This window comes from Octodon degus, unplaced genomic scaffold (genome assembly GCF_000260255.1).
Source record: "Octodon degus isolate 3935 unplaced genomic scaffold, OctDeg1.0 scaffold00122, whole genome shotgun sequence".
Taxonomy (NCBI): Eukaryota; Metazoa; Chordata; class Mammalia; order Rodentia; family Octodontidae; genus Octodon; species Octodon degus.
In genome coordinates this window covers 8,004,221-8,025,759 of record NW_004524698.1, presented here as the reverse complement: position 1 = coordinate 8,025,759, position 21,539 = coordinate 8,004,221, and the positions used below count along the sequence as shown (strand labels likewise).

At 43.3% G+C, this 21,539-nt stretch overlaps 1 protein-coding gene and 1 pseudogene across 2 annotated transcripts in view; one reads left to right on the top strand and one right to left on the bottom strand.

Moving 5' to 3' along the window:
- Positions 1–6,570: 6,570 nt before the first annotated feature.
- LOC101591579 lies at positions 6,571–14,708 on the bottom strand (annotated as a pseudogene).
- Nt5m (5',3'-nucleotidase, mitochondrial) overlaps positions 14,612–21,539 on the top strand; it is a 37,427-nt gene continuing 30,499 nt past the window's right edge. The window contains exons 1-2 of one of the 2 annotated variants that reach the window (XM_023700174.1): positions 14,612–15,038; positions 18,333–18,433. In XM_023700174.1, coding sequence (XP_023555942.1) covers positions 14,781–15,038; positions 18,333–18,433 — 359 coding nt within the window. In that variant the 5' untranslated portion in view covers positions 14,612–14,780. The remainder of the gene's footprint in view (positions 15,039–18,332; positions 18,434–21,539) is intronic. The other variant, XM_004640306.2, reaches the window with a different exon arrangement.

Below are 21,539 nucleotides of genomic sequence, written 5' to 3'. Positions count from 1 at the left end.
CAAAGAGAGGAATACTATGAACAGTGTAAGTTTCAATATGAATACAAACTTTCTTTCCTGTAGGGTGTATTAGCCAGGAGTGAAACAACTGGATCTCATGGTAGGTGTATATTTAACTTTTTTTTTTTTTTTTTCCGGAACTGGGGATTGAACTCAGGCCCTTGCGCTTGCCAGGGAAGCGCTTATTCCACTGAGCCATCTCCCCAACCCCTATATTTAACTTTTAAAGAAACTGCTGAAAGGTTTTCTCAAATGTTTGTACAATTAATATTTCATCCCCACCAGCAACGTGTGAGAGTTCAAGTTCCTCCACATCTTTGCTATAGTGAGTCTCTGTCATTTTAGTTTTCCTAGTAGCAGTGAAGTGGAATCTCCTTGGGTTTGAGTTTGCATTTCCCCAGTGGCCAATGAAGCTGAGCATCTTTTGATGTGCTTAATGGTCCTCTGTACTTCTTTGATGAAATGTCTGTAAGGAACTTCCATTATTAATGGTACCTTGCCAATTTGGGTGGCTTTCCATTTTTATTCAAATCAAAATAGTTTCCAACCTTTCTTTTGATTTCTTCTATCGCCTGTTGGCTACTCAGAGGTATATTTTTAATTTATTGATGTTTGTGTATTTTTCAGAGAACATTTTGTTGATTTCTTATTTAAACTGGGCATGGTGGCACACACCTGTAATCCCAGCACTCAAGAGGCTGAGGCAGGAGGATTGTTGCAAGTTCGAGACCAGTGTGGGCTACAAAGTGAGATCAAGGCCAGCCTGAAGCTACATAGCAAGACCCTGCCTCAAAAAGACAAAAAAAATTAATTTAATTCCAATGTGGCCAGAGAATAGACTCTATGTACCCTGAATCCCTTCAAATATGTTAAGGATTACTTTTTGACTCTGAATACAGCCTGTCCCTTTAAGTGTCTCTTTTGCACAAGAAAAGCATGTGTTGCTGGTGTGTAGAATTTGCTGTCAGAGGGGCCGAGGAGATGGCTCAGTAGAATAAGCACTTGCCTGGCAAGCACAAGGGCTTGAGTTTAATCCCCAGTTCCGGCAAAAAACAAAACAAAACAAAACAAAAAAGAATTTGCTGTCAGTTTGGCCAAGTGGATTGACAGTGTTGTACAAGCCTTCTATTCTTTAATGGTCTTGGCTTCTTGTTCTATCAGTTATTAAAATAGGAATATTAAAATCTTTGATAAAAATTGTAAACTTGTCTTTATGCAGTTCTATCTTTATGACCATTTTAATATATTATTCACATAAAACAACCCACTTTTTTTTGCACTGCAGATTGAACCCAGAGAGTGCTGAGCTACATCCTCAGCTCTACTGTTAATTTTTTAAAATTTTGAAACAGCATCTTGCTCAGTTACCGTGGTTGGTCTTAGACTTGTGACCTTCCTATCTTAACCTCCCAAATAGCTGGGATTAGGGGTATGTGCCACCTTACAGGACCTAAATCCACATTAAAATGTATGTTTCAGATGTTGCACACCTATAATTCCAGCATTCTTGGAGGCTGAGACAGGAGGCCCACAAATGAACAATTTAATAACTTAGTAATAGTCAAAAAAGGGCTGGGGATGTAATTCAATGTGAAGGTCCTAGATTCATATTTATTTGTGTATCTACTACAAATGCATGCAGAAATAAATAAGATGTATATTTCAGCTGTTTGTGGTGGTGAAAACCTATCATTTTAGTACTCTGGCAATCTGAGGCAGAAGGATCACAAGTTCAAGACCAACCTTGGAAACTTAGAGAGATCTTATTTAAAAATAAAGAGTGGAGTGGGAATATAGTGCAGTGGGATGGCCCTGGGTTCCATCTTTTGTACCACAAAAATAAGCAAACAAATAAATGACATAGATTTTTATTGAGTTTTAGTTCTAGAACCATCACCGTGTACAAATGTAAGTGCATTATGTCACCACAAAAAGAAACTCCATACTTTTAAGGAGTTCATCCCAATTCTACTCTCCTAAAGACCCCTGGCAACCACTAATGGACGTTGTATCTCTATATGTTTTCCTGTGTTTGCACCATTTTCATATAAATGAAACCCTATGCATTATAGTTTGTGTCTAATTGTCTCCTTAGAGCCTCATGTAGTCATGGGGTGGACTTCTACAGGCTGTGATAATTCACGATCCAATGCTGGGATTATGGGTATGAGTGCTACACCCACCCTGGAGCAGACAGCCTGGGACACCATGTAAGAAAGAGAGAGAGGGGCTGGGGAGATAGTTCAGTGGAATAAGTGCTTTCCTGGCAAGCTGAAGGTCCTGAGTGCAATCCTTGGTACCACCAAAAAGAAAAAAAAAAAAAGAAAGGAAGAGAGGCATGTTCTTTGCCTCTGCTGCCAGAGCCACCACTCCTCCCTTTGCGCTTTGCTGTTTTCTGCCACCATGAACTGTCGCCCTCTGAGGTCTGTCATTCTGCCCTGGGGCCAGCTGAGTATGGACTGAAACCTCCACTTACTGTGAGCTAAATAAACCTTTCCTTCTTTGATTTTGAGTGTCAGGTATTTTGTCCCAGCAAGGAGAGAAAAGTAACTGAGACACTATGTGAATTTGCTGCTGAAAATTTGGGGAGAAAATCAGGGGTGCAATAGGTTTGCCCAAGTGCAAGTGTGGTGATGTGAAGAACATATTTACCTAAGCCCTGCAGTACTGAGAAACAATCGGGGCTTTCAACACCCTCATGGTGTTCCAGCTGCCATGGTGATTCTGCAGAGAAAGGTGGTCTTCAGTTATCACTCAAGTCATAGCATAAAATATAAGCTATGACAAGAATTTTCTTTCTTTCAGTGATGAATAATATTCCATAGGAGGTATAACTGCATTTTATTTATCTATTCATCTGTCAATAGATACCCAGGTTACTTCCATCTTTTAGCTATTGCTATCCAGTTGTCATGGTTTAGGGTTTCGTTGGGTAAACAATACAGTACAGGGCATAGTTTATAAGATTTTATAATGAATCACCCAAAGAATCATATACAAAGAATGCAGAAAATCTGTCCACATGCTAAAGACCACAGAGAATCTAGCTGAGAGCCTGGATCCTAATATCCTGCATGAGTCCAGCTGAAGACCTACAGCCCACAACAGTGTCCCCCAAAAGTCCAATAAAGGCCTAGAGCTCACAACAATGTCTCATGCAGGCCAGCTTCTTGGGTCTGTGTAGGAAGGCCCAAAGGTCAGTGGTGGAAGCTAGAAAGTCTATGCCAGTGGGATGAAGGATCTGTGCTAGCAGGCTGAGGGATCTGAACTGGAGCCAGAAAGCAATGCTCAAGGTAAGAGCCCGAGCTCTCATGAAAAGTTCTACAGCTATCCTCAGCAACAGTAGGCTCCTAGCAGGAAAGATAATGCCATGAGCTCCTCCAGGAGACTGAGCAGTGCACCATCTTCCCTTCAGGAGCTAGAAAGTGATGCTCAAAGTGAGGACCAGAGATCCCCAAACTGAACCTCAGCCATCTCAGGGACAACGAGATCCCAAGCTCCTCCTCTGATGAGAACAGCTAAATTTACCAGGAAAGTCAGCATGACAAGGTCCCCTAGCAAAATAGCCCAGGAGAACCAGCAGCTTTCCACAGCTCCCCAACAGCTTCTCCAAACAGCTCTCCTAACAGCATCCCAACTGCTTCTATAATTCTGCCTCTTAGGCTCCTGGTAACAATCCCCTGGTGGGCCTCCTATACTCAGCCCCTTAGTTTAGTTCAGCTGGGTGTAACAAGTTGACCACCGTTGGCAATCCACCACACGCAAGTACAGCAACAGAAAATAGTCTGAGGCAACTGTTCCATTATGAATGAAAAACATTTGCATGACATATTTTGGAAAATAGAGAAAACACACAACTAGACACATCCAAAGTCTCTTGAAAAATTTCCTCAAAATCACGCAGTATCGCAGCACCCAGAAATAGTTATTTAAATGTGGTGGATTAACTAATAGTCAATTTAGAACACTCAGCTGAACTGAATCAGTGTGATGTTGGGTATGGAAAAAGCCCACGTGTGGATTGTTGCTAATGGCATAAAAAGAGAATAGGAGGGAAAGATGGTGTGCTGTTCATTCTCCTGGAGAAGCTTGTCACCATGCTGTTTTCATCATTGGAGGAGCTCAGAACCTCACTGTCATTAAGGATCATTGTGGCTCTTTTGTGGGGAGTGCTGATTCTTCTGCCTGCTGGTGCAGACTTTGTAGCTTCCAACACTAACTTTTGGGCCTTCCCAGTGCAGATCCTTGATACAGATTTGCATGAGACATCATTACTGGCTCTAGACCTCCAGCTGGACACAGGGAGGACACTGCTATGGAATCCAGGTCCTTAGCTGGATTTTTTGGGGTCTCTAGTGTGTGGACAGATTTCCTTCACTCTTTCGTGTTTGGGTGATTATTATAAAATAATGCTATAAATTAGGTGTCCTGTATTAAATAAATTCTGTTATAAACCCCAACTGCAACACAAAGTTTGTCAATATTTTGTTTATTTTTTCAGGTTTTTTGCCATAGAGCTCTCTCAATATATTTTATATCTAGTTACATATTAGATTCATTTATTTTCAAAGACAAATAGTATATGATATTTATATTAATGATATAATATATTTAAGATAATATTCATGGATTTTTTTCTGAAAATACAGAAGAAAAAAATCTGTATTTCTAAAGTAACTAGTTATTTTAACATCAGTTAAACCTTGAACTGTTAATAACTTGTCCTGCAAGTGTTCCACAAAACAAGCAAATATTTCTAATAAATTTTTACTTGATAAATGAGTGATGTCTTGCAATATGAGTAGTATGTGATATCAGATGTCTCATCACAACTAAGCCAATAGTTCTTTCTCTCTTCCTCTCTCCCTCTTTTCTTCTTTCCCTCTCTCCCTCTCTCCATCCTTCCATCCCTCTCTCCCTGCCTCTGTCTCTTTCCTTCTTCCTCATTCTGTCTCTTCTTGAGGAACTGTGGGGTGAGCATTTCCCAACAGCAAGAGTAGTTTTGGAGGAGATTTCATCTTCAGAGAAGAAGGCAGAGGAATTTGTCACTTCAGATGGGATCAGGGACATGTGGAAAATGTGGAAAACAGTGCAAAATGTTGTGCAAAAGCACAACCCAAATAAGGCTGTAGCAGTACAAGTGATTAAACAGTTTAAGGACAATGTGAGGCCACATTGCCATGAAATCCTCAATAGAAGGCAAAAGCAAGTGTCATTAGATAGGTTCCTTGTTAAATTTGCATGAAAAAAAATCCACTGAATCAATAGATAGCAGTGATTCTCTTAGTGACAGTAAAAGTCATCCTACACAAGAACAGTCCTATCCCTCAGCTTCTTCACACCAGCCAAGAAGGTTTTCAAAGGTAGTTCAGATTAATTTGTTTATTTTTCTTTATATTTTTTATGATAGTACAGTATTATAATTGTTTTTATATGAATATTTTTGGGTTGTGGAATGAATCATATGAATTTCCTTTATTTCTTCTGGGAAATTCACTTTGATATACAAGTGCTTTGGATTTCCAGCATATTTTAAGAACCAATTATGCTTGAAAATCAGTGTTTTCACTGTACCTGAGACAATCAATTTACAATAAAGAAAAGTTGATTTGGGCTCACAGTTTTGGAGGTTTCAGTCCATTACCCACCGATCCTATTGCTTTAGGATTGTGGCGTGGTAGCAACAAATCCTAGCATGGAGAACACTGAGCAAACTACATACCTCACAGCTGGAAGAAAGAGAGAGAGATAGAATCCCAATGTTCCTTCAAGTTCATGGCCCTCAGTGACATATGACCTCCCACTGGTCCCTACCACTTAAAGATTTCCACCACTTCCTAATAATGCCAATTTGGGGATGAAGCCCTGAGTACATAGACCTTTGGGGGACACTCAAAACCCAAGCTATAGTACAATGCTAAAGTTAAAATCTGTACATTTCACTTTTAAAATTTACCTTTAAATGTACTGAACTCACAACCACCTATGCTGCAAGATTTAGGGGCAAAGTATATTGATGGCTAAGAGCTTACTTTGTTAGAAAAAATAAAAGCATTGAATTGTACAAATTACAAATCTGCTCCAAAGTATACTTACTGTTAAATAAAATGCACATTTCAATAAGAGCTACAGTGAATGACTATGTATTCTGGGAAGCTTCACATCTAGGCAGTGCCAACATTCACAGAGGAAACTAAGAGAATGTGCATCCAGTCACAGTTTGCGTGGGCTCTTCTTACCAATCTGAGAGGATACTGGAGAGGCCCTTCCATCCCCGGGTGGCTGCCCCTGTGCTGGGGCAGGGAGCAAGCACAGACAGGAGGCTGAGCTCTGTACAAGCCAGCCTAGACAGCAGTTTCAGGAAAGTAAACACTTTAAGGGAAGCAGAAAATGTTCTAGAGCCAGACACAACTTCCTGCTATATTTATGCTGCACTCTCCATCTACAATGGGCAATCCAGAGGATGTTTTTGTGGAGACAGGGTGGCTACAGGAGAGGATGAGCCCATGGGGCTGAGGTGTTCAAGGATGGCAGGAGGGTCACTGGGTCCCTGGCTGCAGTGTCCTCTCATCATCTGGCATAGCGCTTGACATAGTCATCCACTTTGTTTCAGAAGTCCTACTTGTCCCACAAGTGATGTTTTGCAGCTTCGATATTCAATGGATCACCAAAATTCAAAAGATCAGTGAATAAAGAGTTTAATCCCCAGACAACATCCTTCAGTGTTCTCTTGGGAGCCCATCCAGCGCCGTCCATTGAGGGTTCTCTCAGTAAACTGAGACAGACTTCCCCCATCTCTGTGATGTTGAGTGCCAGATCCTGGTCAAGCACTTTACTTTGGGAGGCGCCATGTTGTATGCATCAGGAACTTCAGTTTCAAACTGAAATTTTCCACTCTCTGGTAGTAACCCTCATCTGGGGTAATGGTTAGCTGCAAGCAGTACAGCTTGTTTGAATCAGGAAAATGCACTTTACGTGTACAAGGTAAAGTAGCTTCAAGTTCTGCATCCTCCATAACTAGCAACTTGTCTCTCACAGACACCCTCTGTGTGGAGTTGGACAAGGTGGCTGATGTCCAGGATCCTTTGAGCTCATCGTCCCTCTTCAGTTTGCTTGCAGCGTTAGCATTACTGCCAACTTAGCCAGTTAAGTTCCTTCTCTGGGTGAACCTGGTTTCAGACTGTCTGAAAAAGAGGATTCATTGGCATTATTCACCAGTCTTATCATCAAATGATGCTTACTTTGCACTCTGACGTGGGCACACTGAGACAGTGAGGTGGGCTGGGGCCCCTTGTAAACTGGAGCTTATTTTGAGAAGTATCAAGGAGTAGATGAGTTGGTGGATGGGTAGTGGAATGGATAGTAAATACAGCAACCTGTTAATTACAGAATCCTTGCTGTATGAAACCATGTTGTACCCTTTTTTCAACTTTTATGTATGTTTCAAATTTTTTGTAATTAAATTATGAGAAAATCATTGCGACATAGTTAAAGAATACCTTTGTAGAGAAGTGTAGTGCTGAGGGTTTGCAAGGAAAACAATACAGGACACAAAATTTATAGGATTTTTTAAATAACAGTTACCCAAAGAGTAATATACAAAGAGAGTGAAGGAAATTTGTCCACACACTAAAGATGTCTCCAGCTGAGGCCCTGGATCCCACTGCAAGGTCCTGCACAAGTCCAGCTGAAGACCTACAGCCCATAATAGTGGCCCCCCATGAATCCAGCTGGAAGTCAAGAGCCCACAACAATGTTTCATGCAGGCTACTTTCATGGGTCTGTACCAGGAAGGCCCAAAGGTCAACGGTGGAAGCTAGAAAGTCTGTGCCAGTGGGATGCAGGACCTGTGCTAGCAGGCTGAGGGATCTGAACTGGAGCCAGGAAGCAACGCTCAAAGATAGAACTACAGCTTCCCCTTAAAGGTATGTCTTGATTACTTTTTACTCCTTGCTGGGACAAATACCTAACGCTCAAAATGAAGGAAGGAAAGGTTTATTTATCTCAGAGTGTGTGGAGGTTTCAGTCTATACACGCTTGACTCCTAGGCAGAGTGGCACAGGGCAGAGAGCAGCAGTTCATGGCAGTAGAAAGAGCCAAGAGCAAAGGGAAGGGCAGCAGAAAAGAGCGCAGCTTCTGGCTTCTATCAAGCTTCTCTCTCCTCCTTATATTATAAACCAGCTACCCTGGGGCTGGAGTGTAGAACTCACACAATGTCCATGCCCTCCTCCTGCACAGGATGAGGATGTTTACAAACTAAGAATTCTGGCTCCCTGCTGAGTCACTTAATTAAACTTCTAAACTCAAGTGGACACACTGTATCAACCACTACAATCCACCCCTTGTGAACTTGGCAACCAGACATTTTCTTAAACCAGTTTCCAGGTACATAGACATGCTTATTAACATTTTACAGCTTGATCTTTATATACATTAGAACCATGACATTTTGCCCCTGATGACCCCGCTAAAGACTCATTCACATCCCTTTATTCAAGAGACATTTTAGTCCATCTCTAAGAGTTGCCAAAGTCCTAATAGTTTCAGCACTGCTTAAAAGTCCAATTGCCAAGCCTCCAAGATCTAAGGCAAACTCTTAGCTGTGAGCCCCTGTACAAATGAAATGTCAAACACTCCCAATATTCAAAGGCACAAGATAAACATTACCATTCCAAAAGGTATACACAGCAGGATACAAATAATTGGAACCAAAACAAGTCCAAAATCCAGAAGGGCAAACATTGAGTCCTGCAGTTCCTTGTGGAATATCCAATGCAACCTGTAATGAGTTGTGAGCTCCAAAAGCCTTACATGGCTCCACCCCTCTGGCACTTTTGCTGGGAGCTCCCATGGCTTTTCTCTTGCAGCTCTCCTTAGATAATTCATGTTCTTGGTTTTTTAAAATTTCTGAGGTTTTACAAACTAAGAATCCTGGTTTCCAGTGAAGAGGCTTCTCACTCACAGTCTTACACACTGCCCTCTGGGGCACATGGCCTGGCCACCCAGGCCTTCTGAAATCTAGGTGGATGCCTTCTTAACCTCAGAACTCTTGCATTCTGCATGAGCCTAAAACGGATTCCATGTGGATGATGCCAAAGACCACTGTGAGCTGGAGTAGTAGTCAGGCTTCCTCCTCTCTTGCCTGTAGAGGTTGAGTGCCTGGATTTCTGAACACTTTGATCCTGATTCCAAGGACCAAAATCTCTATGCGGGCGCCATTTTGGAATCTGGTGTGGCTGTGTGTTAGTTGATACATTGTGTCAACTTGGGTGAATCAGCTCCAGCAGTTCTCCATGTGGGGGCCTAGCCCTAAAGGTGGGCAGGGCCCAGGAATTGAGGAAGGCTTGCTGCCGCCCTACCCCACTTCAGTAGAGAAATCCCAGTCTTTGAAGGAGATTGATCTTCACAGCTGGCCACCATAGAAGGAAGAGAGAGGTTTGATGGATGCTGCAGCTGCTGCTCCTCCTCTGCTCTTCACTGTTTTCTGCCACCATGAACTGCTGTTGTTTGCCTTGGAGCCAGCAGAATATGGACTGAACCCTCCAGTAACTGTGAGCTAAATAAACCTTCCCTCCCTTCATTTTGAGTGTCAGGTATTTGTCTCAGCAACGAGTAAAACATGAGTAAGACAGGCTGCCTCCTCCATTCTGGAACCTTGTGTGACCAACACCACCATTCTGGAACTTGGGACTCTGTGGCTTTCTCCGGAAAGCAAAGTCCCTCAGCCTTGTGATTCTGAGGCTGCAAAGGGTGAGAACCTTCCACCTCCTGTGATGACCTCAGGACATTTTTCTATTCTCTGTTCTTCCTCAGCAATGGAGATCCTCTCAGCTCTATCTTTGCATTCCATCACTTTATTGGAGCTTTCTTTTTGGCCAAACTCACAACATTTTAAATCATCCTGCTGGGTTCTTTGCTCTCGATTCTCAATCTAGCTAAGAGCCCCCAATAACAGCTATGCCACTTCCTCAATATTGGACTGCCTTGAGATTTCTTTTACAAGATTAACTAGTCCACTATATTTAATTTCAGTCTCAGGCAAAGTCTTTAGACAGGAGCAAAATGCAGATAAACTTTCTGACAAGCCATAACACAAATCATGTGGAATCAAACAACCAATACAGTTTTTCCTCCCAGAAGAAACCTCCCCAGCCTGGTTTTTACAGACAGTCTTTGTACCAGTCTTCTAGGTTCTGAGCTCTGGTGAGAATCTCCCATACATATCAGCTGAAGCTGTTCCAGTGCTTCACTTATAGGCAACATCTCCAAACTTTTCCTATCTCTTTCCATAAGGCATTCCCAAAAGCTTGTAAGCCACATGATCAGGTTTAGCCATAGCAACAACCCCACTCTCTGTACCGAATTCTGTCTTGGTTACTTTTCACTCATTTCTGGGACAAATATCTGACACTCAAAAGGAAGGAAGGAAAGGTTTATTTACCTCAAGAGTGTGTGGAGGTTTCAGTCTATACTCACTTGGTTCCCAGGCAGAGTGGCACATGTCAGAGAGCAGCAGTTCACGGCAGCAGAAAAGAGCGCAGCTTCTGGCTTCTATCAAGCTTCTCTCTCCTCCTTATATTATAAACCAGCTACCCTGGGGCTGGAGTGTAGAACTCACACAATGTCCATGCCCTCCTCCTGCACAGGATGAGGATGTTTACAAACTAAGAATCCTGGCTCCCTGCTGAGTTACTTATTTAAACTTCTAAACTGCTCAGGTTGACACACTGTGTCAACCACTACAAGGTACCACAGCTATCCTCAGTGACCTGTGGTCCCAAGCTCCTCCTACAATGAAATCAGCCAAGTCCATATTATGAAATCCAGTGCTACAAGCTTCTCCAGGACATTGAACAGTGCACCATCTTCTCTTTCTAGAGAGAAGTTAGAAAGTGATGCTTAAAGTAAGGACCACAGCTCCCCCAAAGTGAACCACGGCCATTCTCAGTGACAACAAGGTTCTGAGTTCCTTGGATGATAACAGCTGAGCTCATATCAGGAAAGCCAATATGACAAACTCATCTAGAAGAACCAACAGCCCCAGGAGAACTAATAGTCTCTTAACAGAACCTAAATTCTTTCCTTTCCAGTTCTGCCTCTTATGCTTCTGGCAACAATCCTGAGGTGGGACTCCTACACCCAACACCATGTTAGTTCAGTTGAGCTGGGTGTTACAAGTTAACTACTAGTTGTTAATGCATTACAAAAAGCATGGTGGGAAATTTTAGTGTGATCAGAATAGCTATTTGAAAAACAACCAGAATATGTCATCATCTTGAATTTATGACTTTATTCAGTATTCAGGAATGAATCAGAGCTAGTCTCCACTTTTGGTTCTATATAAGGCACTTGTCTCAGTTACTTTTCTGTCATTGCTGGGACAAAATACCCGACACCCAAGACAAAGGAGGGAAAGGTTTATTTAGCTCACAGTTTGTAGAGGTTTTAGTCCATACTTGGTTGGCTCTAAGGCAGAGTGGCATTGGTAGAGGGCAGTTCATGGTGGTGGAAAACAGCAAAAGGCAAAGGGAGGAGCAGCAGCTGTGGCAGCTGGCAAGTCTCTCTCCCCTCCTTTTACTGAGTGCGGATTACCCATGCCAGGGCAGGTGTAGCACTCACGTCCATAATCCTAGCATTGGATCATGAATTAATCACAAACTCTAGAAGCCTTCCCCAGTGACTATATGAGGCTTTGGGGAGACAACTAGTCACAAATCATAACATTCCACCCCTGGCCCCCCAAAGACCCATGCACATCCCTTTATGCAAAAAACATTTTAGCTCATCTCTAAGAGTTGTCACAATTCTGACAGTTTCAGCATTGCTGTGAAGTCCAAGTCCCAAGTCTCCAACATCTAAGGCAAACTCTTAGCTGTGAGCCCCTGTACAAATGAAAAGTTAAACACTTCTAACATTCAATGGCACAAGATAAACATTCCCATTCCAAAAGGTACAAACAACAGGATACAATGTACTGGGACCAAAACAAACCCAAAATCCAGAAGCCCTTAAGTCCTGTAGTTCTATGTGGAACATCTGAAGCAAACTGTGGCAAACTGTGAGCTTCGTGTGGCTCCACCTCCATGGCACTTTTAGTGGTAGCTCCCATGGCTTCTCTTTATGTTTTCTTTGCATCCTCCTTGTAACATTCCTTAGATGATCCACGTTCCTGACTTTTCCAAACTTCTAGGGTTTCCACTGCACATTAAGCCTCTCACTCTCTGCTTCACACAGTGCCCTCCCACAGGCACATTGCCTGGCTTCCCAAGCTTTCTTCTTAAATTTACGTGGAAGCCTTCTTAACTTCAGAACTCTTACATTTTGCATGTGTCTAAAACCAATGCCATGTGGATGATGCCAAGGGCTGCTGCCAGCTGGAGCAGTAGCCAGGTTTTCTTCTCTCTTGGTTGTAGGGGTCAGGTGCCTGGATTGCTGAGGCTCTGAACTTGATTCCAAGGAACAAATTCTCTATGCCACCACTATTCTGGAACATGGAACTCTATCTAGCTTTCTCCTCAAAGCAAAGTCTTTCACCTTTGCAGTTTTGAGGCTGCAAAGGGTGGAGACCTGCCACTTCTTATAACGCACTCAGGCCATCTTTTCTATTTTCCTGTTTCTTCTTAACAGTGGAGCTCTATCGTTGCAGTCCACAGCTTTATTGGCACTTGCTTTCTGGCAAAATTCACAACATTTTAAATCATCCTGCTGAGTTCTTTGCTCTTGATTCTCCACATAAATCTCACTAAAAGCCCCCAACAACAGCCACACCACTATCTCAACATTCAATTGTCTTTAGTCTCAGTCTCAGGAAAAGCTTCTGCACACGAGCAAAATACAGACAAACTTTGTGCCAAGCCATAACATACATTGTCTGGAGTCCAACAACCAATGCAGTCCTTCTTCCCAGCAGAAATCTCCCACCATGGTCTTTACAGGCAGGATTTCTATCAACCTTCTGATCTTCTGATCTCTGACCAGAATCTCCCAAACAGAACAACTTAAGGCATTCTAGCTCTTCTCTTGTTGACTACATCTCCAAATCTTTTCTGTCTCTTTCCATAAGCTTTTCCCAAAGGCTCTTGAATGATATAACAAGACTCAAAAACTGCTGCATATATGCATGAATGATTTTATTAAACACATACTATATGACAGCACTGTTATATGTACTGGGGCTATATTGGTGAAGAAACCAAACAAAGGGCTTGGCATATAATCTAGAGATACCACAGAATGCCCAGCTGTGCTTGAGGCCCTGCCATCCTCTTCCAACCATGCCACATTGCTTCCCTGCTGCCCCTAAACTGTTGCTCTAACTTTAAGTTGAATAACTCCACCCTTCCTTCCATTAGTTTTAGAAAAATCCAGAAGTTCTAGAGTTCCAGTTCCATAAGGGTGCGTTCTTTGTTCACTGCTTGATATCCACCATCAAGCACATTAGAAATGCTTAGAATTTGCTAAATAAATGTGTGAATGGAAATTATTGTTATATTGATATCCTTCTTCTTCCTAAGCTCTCATTTCCTGGATCAGAGTTTCACACTTCCTGCTTTTACTCATGGGATCATTTATCCCTTTTGTTTCGTGTTTGAGATGGAGTTTTGGTGAGTTTCCTTGGTTGGCTTCCAATTGCTGTGCTCAAGCCATTCTCTTGCCTCAGCCTCCCAAGTCCTGAGACCATAGGTACCCACCACTGTGGTTGGCTATCTCTTTGCTTCTTCATATTCTTTTCCAACATTATCTTTCTGATGGCCTTGCCAATCCTGCACCTATCATCCCATGTGCTCTGCTGTGTCTTAAGATATTTTTTTTGGGGGCCTGGCCCTAGCTCAGTTCTTTAAGTGGCTGCTTCCACAAAGCTGTCAGCCTCAGGTTGCTGTAGTTCGATCCCCACAACCCTCCAGCCAGCCAAAAGTGCCCTGAAGGCATTTGGGGAGAAAAAAAATCCTTATGGGGGCCGGGGAGATAGCTCAGTAGAATAAGCACTTGCCTGGCAAGCACAAGTTCAATCCCCGGTTCTGAAAAAAAAAAAAAAAGATATTTTTTTCTGTTAAACACACACACACGCAGCCTATACTGAGGTACATACTATTTGTTTACAGGTTTACTTGAAAATCACCAGTTTTACTGAGGCTGTACTATGTTTCGTGTTCGAATGGTATTTGTTCTCCTATTGGTCTCCCGACACTCACCATGAAGCAGAAAGGCTTTCAGGGTGCACCTCAACCCATTTTGGTTCCTTTGTCCTTTGTCTGTCTATCTTTCTAAAATCTAAGTTCCGTGATGGCTGGAACCTTGTCTTTTTAGCTCACAGCCAGACACAGTAAGTACTCAATGAATATCTAAGGACATAGATTTGTTCCTTGCGTGCACGGTTCCTCCGTGTGCTGCTGCAGCAGTTGAAGGAGGGAGCTTAGGCCCGCTCCAGAAAGCCTGGAGAGGGAGGCGGGGAATGTAGACATCTTCGGGACCGCTAGCACCTAGAGCTGTCGTCGAAGCCACGCCTCCGGGCCCCGCCTCCGCCGGATTCCTGTCCCTTTAAGGGTATCGGGGCTGCGCAGCGCGAGGGGCGCGCGCCCCCGCCTCCCCCTGGAGCCCGCGTCTGCGCGCTCGCGTCCCCGGCGCCGGGCGCCCAATCCCGCGCGCCACCGGTGCGCCTCAGCGGCCAGCGTCTCAGCCGGCCGGCGCCGCTCCTCCGGGGCTGTCATGTCTCACAGCCAGCCCCGGCAGCGCGGCACGGCCCAGGCTCCCGCGTCCACGGCCGGCACCCGCGAGGGGCCATGATCCGGCTGGGCGGTTGGTGCGCGCGGCGGCCCCGAGGCGCGGCGGGCCCGGCGGAGAGGCGCGGGGCGTCGGGGAATCCGGGCGGCCGCGCCCTGCGGGTGCTGGTGGACATGGACGGCGTGCTGGCCGACTTCGAGGGCGGCTTCCTCAAGAAGTTCCGTGCGCGCTTCCCCGACCTGCCCTTCGTCGCGCTGGAGGACCGGCGCGGCTTCTGGGTGTCGGACCAGTACGACCTCCTGAGCCCCGGGCTGAGCGTGAGCACCCCCACCGCCGCCCCCTGCGCTGCCCCCACCCCTGGCGGGGAAACGGAGGCTGCCCGCCCAGCTCGTGGCCGGGAGAGCTTGCAGCGCGGGCTTTGGAGTCCAGCACCCGAGTGACCTTGGACGGGCGGGTCGCCGCGCCAGTCGTGCGATCCTCATAAAGTAGGGTCCAGGATGAGAGGATGGAGGTGAAGGGAGGGCCCAGCTCTGCGCTCAGTTACTGTTGAGTGCCATCTCGGGCACCTAATGGTAACATACTCTTATTTTCAGCCGACTTTAAATTTTTGGTATGTTTGACCTCAGGTCGTTTGTTAAATTTTTAAAGAATAAACTAAGCATTCTAAATTAAGTCCTCTTTCAGCTCTGCCACAATAACATGGGAGTTTCTTCCTCCCTATGAATTTGACAGGTGTTCCTATCCTTTTTTATCCTATTTCTTGAAAGTATAGGTTCTAGTGATATAGGAAGGCCCAGAGACGATGTCACACAGGGAGTCAGTGGTCAACCTAGGATGAGCCTGTCCTGTTCTAATAGTGACGCTTTGGAACACTTCACAACCCTCCCCTCTACCTGTGCCCTGCATGGATAGAGGGAAATATCCAGGCAGGGATCTCGGTTTGTAAACTGTGAAAAGAACAGGAGGGCTTGCCATGCACAAACTAGAGGCTGGGGGTTTTCTGACATCCACTCATTGGCCAGCCGTCTAGGTGTCACTGTGAGAAGGTGTAATGGTGGGCAGAAGGATTAGGGATTTTTCATTGTCATATCTCTTCTGTAAGTAGGCATGGCTATCTCCTTGCTGTAGATAAAGGCTCTTGCCCCAATTCTTGGGATAGTAAAGGGCCCAGGCGGAATTCAGACGCATCTGGCAGCCTGCCAGGCACACTTAGCTTTCCTTACCGGTAGTCCTGTTCTCTGTCTGCTCTATGAGCAACATTTCTTTTTGAACTTCAGCAATACACTTTCACAATAATTTGGTGTGCTGAGAGATGTTGAAAGAAGAAATCAAGTGTCGTTTCATTCACTCCAGGTTCTTCCAAAGGTATCTTCCACTGAGCTGTGTACTCTGGTTTCTCCTGATGATGAGACCTAATTAAAAACTTGAAACTGGAGGAATTAGCCATGTCATTCCTGCACCTCAGTGATAGGCTCTGCACTGTGTGGTGGTCATTTGCAAATGAGTGCCTAGCACTGGATTTGGGGCACCTTGTTCCTCCCAGATGTGTTTTAGTGGAAATAAGTTAAGTCCACTTCACCTCTGAAGAGTGCAGTAGCTTTTACAGCCGCTGCACAGAGACCCATACTCCATGCCTAAGGAGCGAATTCCTGTTTTTTAACCACAAGGTAAAGGAGCAGTGTTCATGGGGCAGAAGGGAGGGTACTCCAGGAGCAGCCTGCTGATTTCTCCTACTTGTCTTTCTCTTCCCAAGCAGGATATCTCTGTCTCTCTCAGTGTCCAAGTTGGCCAGGTATCTGTGATTAAAACTAAAGAAATCAATCCAGTTTCTGGCTGTAGGCATTTTCACTTTATAAAAAATACAGTTGTCCCTTGGTACCTACGATGGATGGGTCTAGCATTCCTTCCCCCTGGATAACAAAATCCACAGATGTTCAAGTTTCTTATATAAAACGGTGTTTTGTGTGTAACCTATGGAATTCTCCTGTATACTTTAAATCACCATTGGATAATTTATGTTACCCAATTCAATGTAACTTCTATGTAAGTAGTTAGATCATGTGTGGAGGAATGACAAGGGAGAAAGTCTGTGTGTGTTCAGTACCAACACAGTTTTTTTCTAAATTTTTTCAATCTGTGATTTGAATCCAGGGATGCAGAACATGTGGATATAGAAGGTCTACTATTCTTTGTCTTTATTCCCTTTGATAGTCCCATTGCTTTGCTGAGGTAAGCAGGTGGAAAGAAAAGTTTATTTTAATTAATGTAGAATCTCAAACTATTAGGACAGATGAACTGAGCCCAGAGAGGGCAGTTTCCCTGACCTGGGTTTGATGACAAGTTAGTGTCAGGGAGAGGTGTGCTGATACGTTGTCATTATATCCAAGGCCCACTACCAGGGTCTGTGCCATATCTGTTACATCCTCATGAAGACCCATGTGGAAGGGGGAGGTTCCTGTCTCCATTCTGTAAATGAGAGAGGTTCGTGAGGGGAGTTGCTCAACACAGGGTTACGTAGCAAGGACCAAGATTTTCCCATTCCATCTGTCTACACTGCTTCTGTGTATGAGTTCAAGTCCTGACAGTGTCACCTCTAAGAAGTCTTGAAAAACATCCCTATAAACTGAGAATACCAATCCTCAGCCTTTTTGCCTTGTGAGGATCAAATGAGAGAATGTATTTTAGAAAGAAGCTTGAGTTGCTTAGCTGTGTAGGATTCACAGAAGTATTGCTGGTGTGATCTCTTGACCAGGCAGAAGTACTTTGTGGACCCCATATATGGGATTTAGGACCCTGCTCCTCAAAGGCTGAGAAATGTCACTTTCCCCATGTTGACCTAGAAAAGGTGCTATATGCTACATTTGACTTTAGCCAAAAGGCTGAGAAAGTGCTCCATTTTGAAAACTCAGTTTTGGCCCTGCAACATGAGGGTAGGAACTATCCTGGGAGTGGGGAGATGAGGATTCTGTTCCCAGATTGTGTAGCACCAGGCAGATAGCCTCTCCATTCTGAGTCTCATTTTTCTCATGGGTAAAATGAGGGTCTGGAGTTTTGTTTTCAGACTTTAAAATCAGCAGAATCTTTTTTGAGAAGAGAACATAAATCTGAACATAAACCAAATAAAAAGTATTTTTGTTCTGGTTCATATGGGGAGGAGCCAGGGGCCCTCCCAATTGTCCATTCACCTATATCCCCTTCTTGTTCCGTGTGACCCATTACGATACACTTAGGTATCTCTGGGCCTCTCCAACTCTCTAGTCTAATCACTTTCCTCCTGTGGGCAGTCCTGATCCTCCTGCAGGACTCCACTATGCTCCTGGCCATTGCAGTCAAGTCCAGCAAATGCCTGGCTAGCCTGAATAGCCTCAGGTCCCAGATGGTACCTGGTGCCTTCCCCAAAGACCCTAATACCTTAGCTGGTCTCTACTGGATCCTAATGGAGGCATATCCTTCCCTGAAAAGGGGCCAAAACACACACAAAGTGTATGGGCACAAGAGGCAGGTAAACACCCCCTCTTGTGGCTGCCCCTTCCATATCACACAGGCTGCCCCAGCTGAGGGCAGTGAGGTTTGAGGGCACTAGTGGTAACCTGCTTTTCTCTGTTTCTCAGGAGAAGGCCATTAGCATCTGGGAGTCTAAGAATTTCTTCTTTGAACTCGAGCCTCTGCCAGGGGCTGTGGAAGCTGTGAAGCAGATGGCCAACCTACAGAAGTAAGTCTGTCTTTGTGTCTGCACCTTCCTCCTGCATCCCCTGTCTCACCATTCCTGTGTGTGGCTAGCCTGATTACTCATTGATGACCCAGTAAAACCCCTGCCGAACAGAGACTAGACACCAGGCTGCCAGCAGTAGCAGAGTTGAGTCTTTGGATTCTGGGGTTCATAGCCCAAGGGAACAAGTATTAAGCCAGGGTGCATGCAGGAAAGATGACCATGGCTTTGTGCTAAATTATGCACATTCTGTAAACAGGAGCCCATATTTGGAAAGGGCTATTCAGGAAAGAGGAAGCTAATGCTGGAGAAATTCTGGTTTTGTTCTAGAGAAGTGAGAGGTTCTGTGAGCTGAAGCTCTGCTCAGTAACCATCGTACACAGTCCACTGAAACCCGTTAGCAGTTATATGATGTGCTTCCCTTAGGATGTTTTTACACAGCACTATTGACATGTAATTCCTGTCCCATGCAATTCTTTCATTCAGTGTGTACAATTCAGTTGTTTTTAGTATATAGCTATGCAGCCATTGCCATTTGTAATTTCAGAACCTTTTCATCACCCTGAAAAAGAAGTGTTATACTCATCATTAATTACTACCCATTCTCAGCCTCCTTCTGCAGCCCTTTGGAAGCCACTAATTTCCTTTTTTTTTTTTTTTAGATTTGTCTGTTCTGAATGTTTCATATACATACAATGTGTTTTGGGCCTGAGGGTTGTTTTTTTTTTTGCATGACATTTTTGAGATTTGTCCATGTTGGATTATCCTATCAATATTATTTTTATTGTTGAATAACATTTCGTTGTATATATAGATAATATTTTATTTATTTGTTCATCAGTTGATGGACATGTGGGCTATTTCTGTGTTTTAGTTATTTCTGTAAGTATCTGTTTCTTGTTCAATTTGGTTTGTGACCAGAATTGTGGAAATAATTAAGTTCCTGACTCAAGGTACCACTGTATTTATATCCTTTGCTCATTTTTTCAGTTGAGTAATTATTCCTTTATTATTGTTAAATAGTCACAGTTACTGGGCCAAGGATGTAGCTCAGTGGCACAGCACCTGCCTGGCAAGTGCAAGGTCCTGAGTTTGATTCCTGGTATCAAATTTAAAAAGTATAACATTTATATATTCTAGATACAGGTTCCTTCTCAGATATATGATTTCAAGTATATTCTTTCATTCTGTAGATTGTTTAACTTTATTGACTCTATACTTTAAAACGCAAAAGTTCTTGATTTTGAAATAGTCCAGTTTATTTATTTATTTTTCTGTTTCTTTTATGTATTTGGTACAGGATCTCATTATGCAGCTCAGACTCATAGTGATCCTCCTATTTTCAGCGTCTCCGATGCTGGGATTACAGGCATGTACCACCACACCCTGTCTCTGTGGCCAGCTCAGCACACTCGGGAGCGGGGCCAGTGCAGCATGTGGTGCTGGGGATCAAACCCTGGTCCATAGGCAGGCTCTTAATCTGCTGAGCTATCTCAACAACGATATCTTTTCTGTTGTGTTAGGTGTCTTATTTAAGAAAGCATTGCTTAATCTAGGGTCAGAAGGATTTTTTACAACGTTTTAAGAGTTTTAACTTTTACATTTACTTATTTTTAGCTCTCTTACTTAGATCTGTGGTCTGTGTTCAGTTAGTCTTCATGTGTGATGTAAGGTGAGAATACAGCTTCACTCTTTTGCATGTGGATATTCAGTTGTCTTAGCATCATTTGATTTTTAAAAAATTTTTCCCATAATTTTATTGATAAACAAATAGCAATGAGACAGTTTCAAACCAAATTGGTAGGACAGTTTCAATAATTAACACATTTCATACATTCTTCCTAGTGGTTAATTGCTGTACAAGATGCGCACATGATATTCTATTTACAAACACCATTAGAACAAATCGCTGTATTCATTAAGAGAATGTAACTATATATCTATCCTAACCACTCTGAATACACAGATACAAAATGGACATTCATCTGTATCCCCTTTTTTTGTTAAGTTCCGTTATTTGAATATTATAGGTGTGTAAACTCAGCAAAATATTCTAAAAGAGTCCAGTAGCCCATAATAGTATTGGGTCTTCCACTTGACTGGCAATGTAGCATCATTTGATTTTCAGCTATTATTTACCCCCAGGGTTGTCTTGGTGCCCTTGTTTAAAATTAGTTGACCATAAATGTAAGAGTTAAATTTTATTGGCCACTGTTTTACTTGAATTTAGCAACCTGAGTGACAAATACGATGTAAGGTATGGTTTACCCTTCAGTGTATTATATAATACTTCCAAAAATCAGTAAAAATTCTCATATAAATAGGTATCAGAGAAACACAAAATGCTTGGAGTTTGTGTTGAATTATAGACCTAGTTTGGTCTTTAATTTATCTTTGGACTTGAGACCATGCTCTATAGAGCATTGTATTTGTTTTATGGTATGAACTTGATTTATAGAGGATCAAGAACATAGAGACAAACAATATGTGTACATTGAGCTTCTATATTCTATATGCACAGAATTAACTAATCTCAGGTCCAAAAAGTTGGGAAAAAATAATATGTTAGTGCTAAGCATGTGCTATCTGTTTAGGCCTATTAGGTTAGCTTTGCTTTAGTATAACAAACTATCTGAGATAACCAACTTCATAACAGAAGAGATTTACTGTGGCTCATGGTTGCAGAGATTTTTACCCATAGTCACTTGTCCCTGTTGCTTTGGGCCCATAGTGGCAGAGTACATTATGGTGGGAGTACGTAGTAAAAGAATATCTGTTTACCCCATAGTGGGAAGAAAGCAAAAAGAAAGAGAAAGGAAGGAATTAGGGTCCCAATATCCTTTTCAAGGTCATGCCCCCAATGATCAACTTCTTCCTGCTAGGCCCAAACACCTGAAGGTTCTCCCACCTCTAATATCGCCTGGGCCTAGGGCCAAGATTTCAACGCATGGACCTTTGAGGGAAATTGAAGATCTAAGCCACAGCAGCTATTATGGTTGCATGTGTGCTAAACTTTATGTAGTTTTTGTTACGGTTTGTGTATAGATGTCCCCCCAAAGCTTCATGCAATCATGGGGTAGACTTTTAGGGTTTGTGATTAACTCATGAT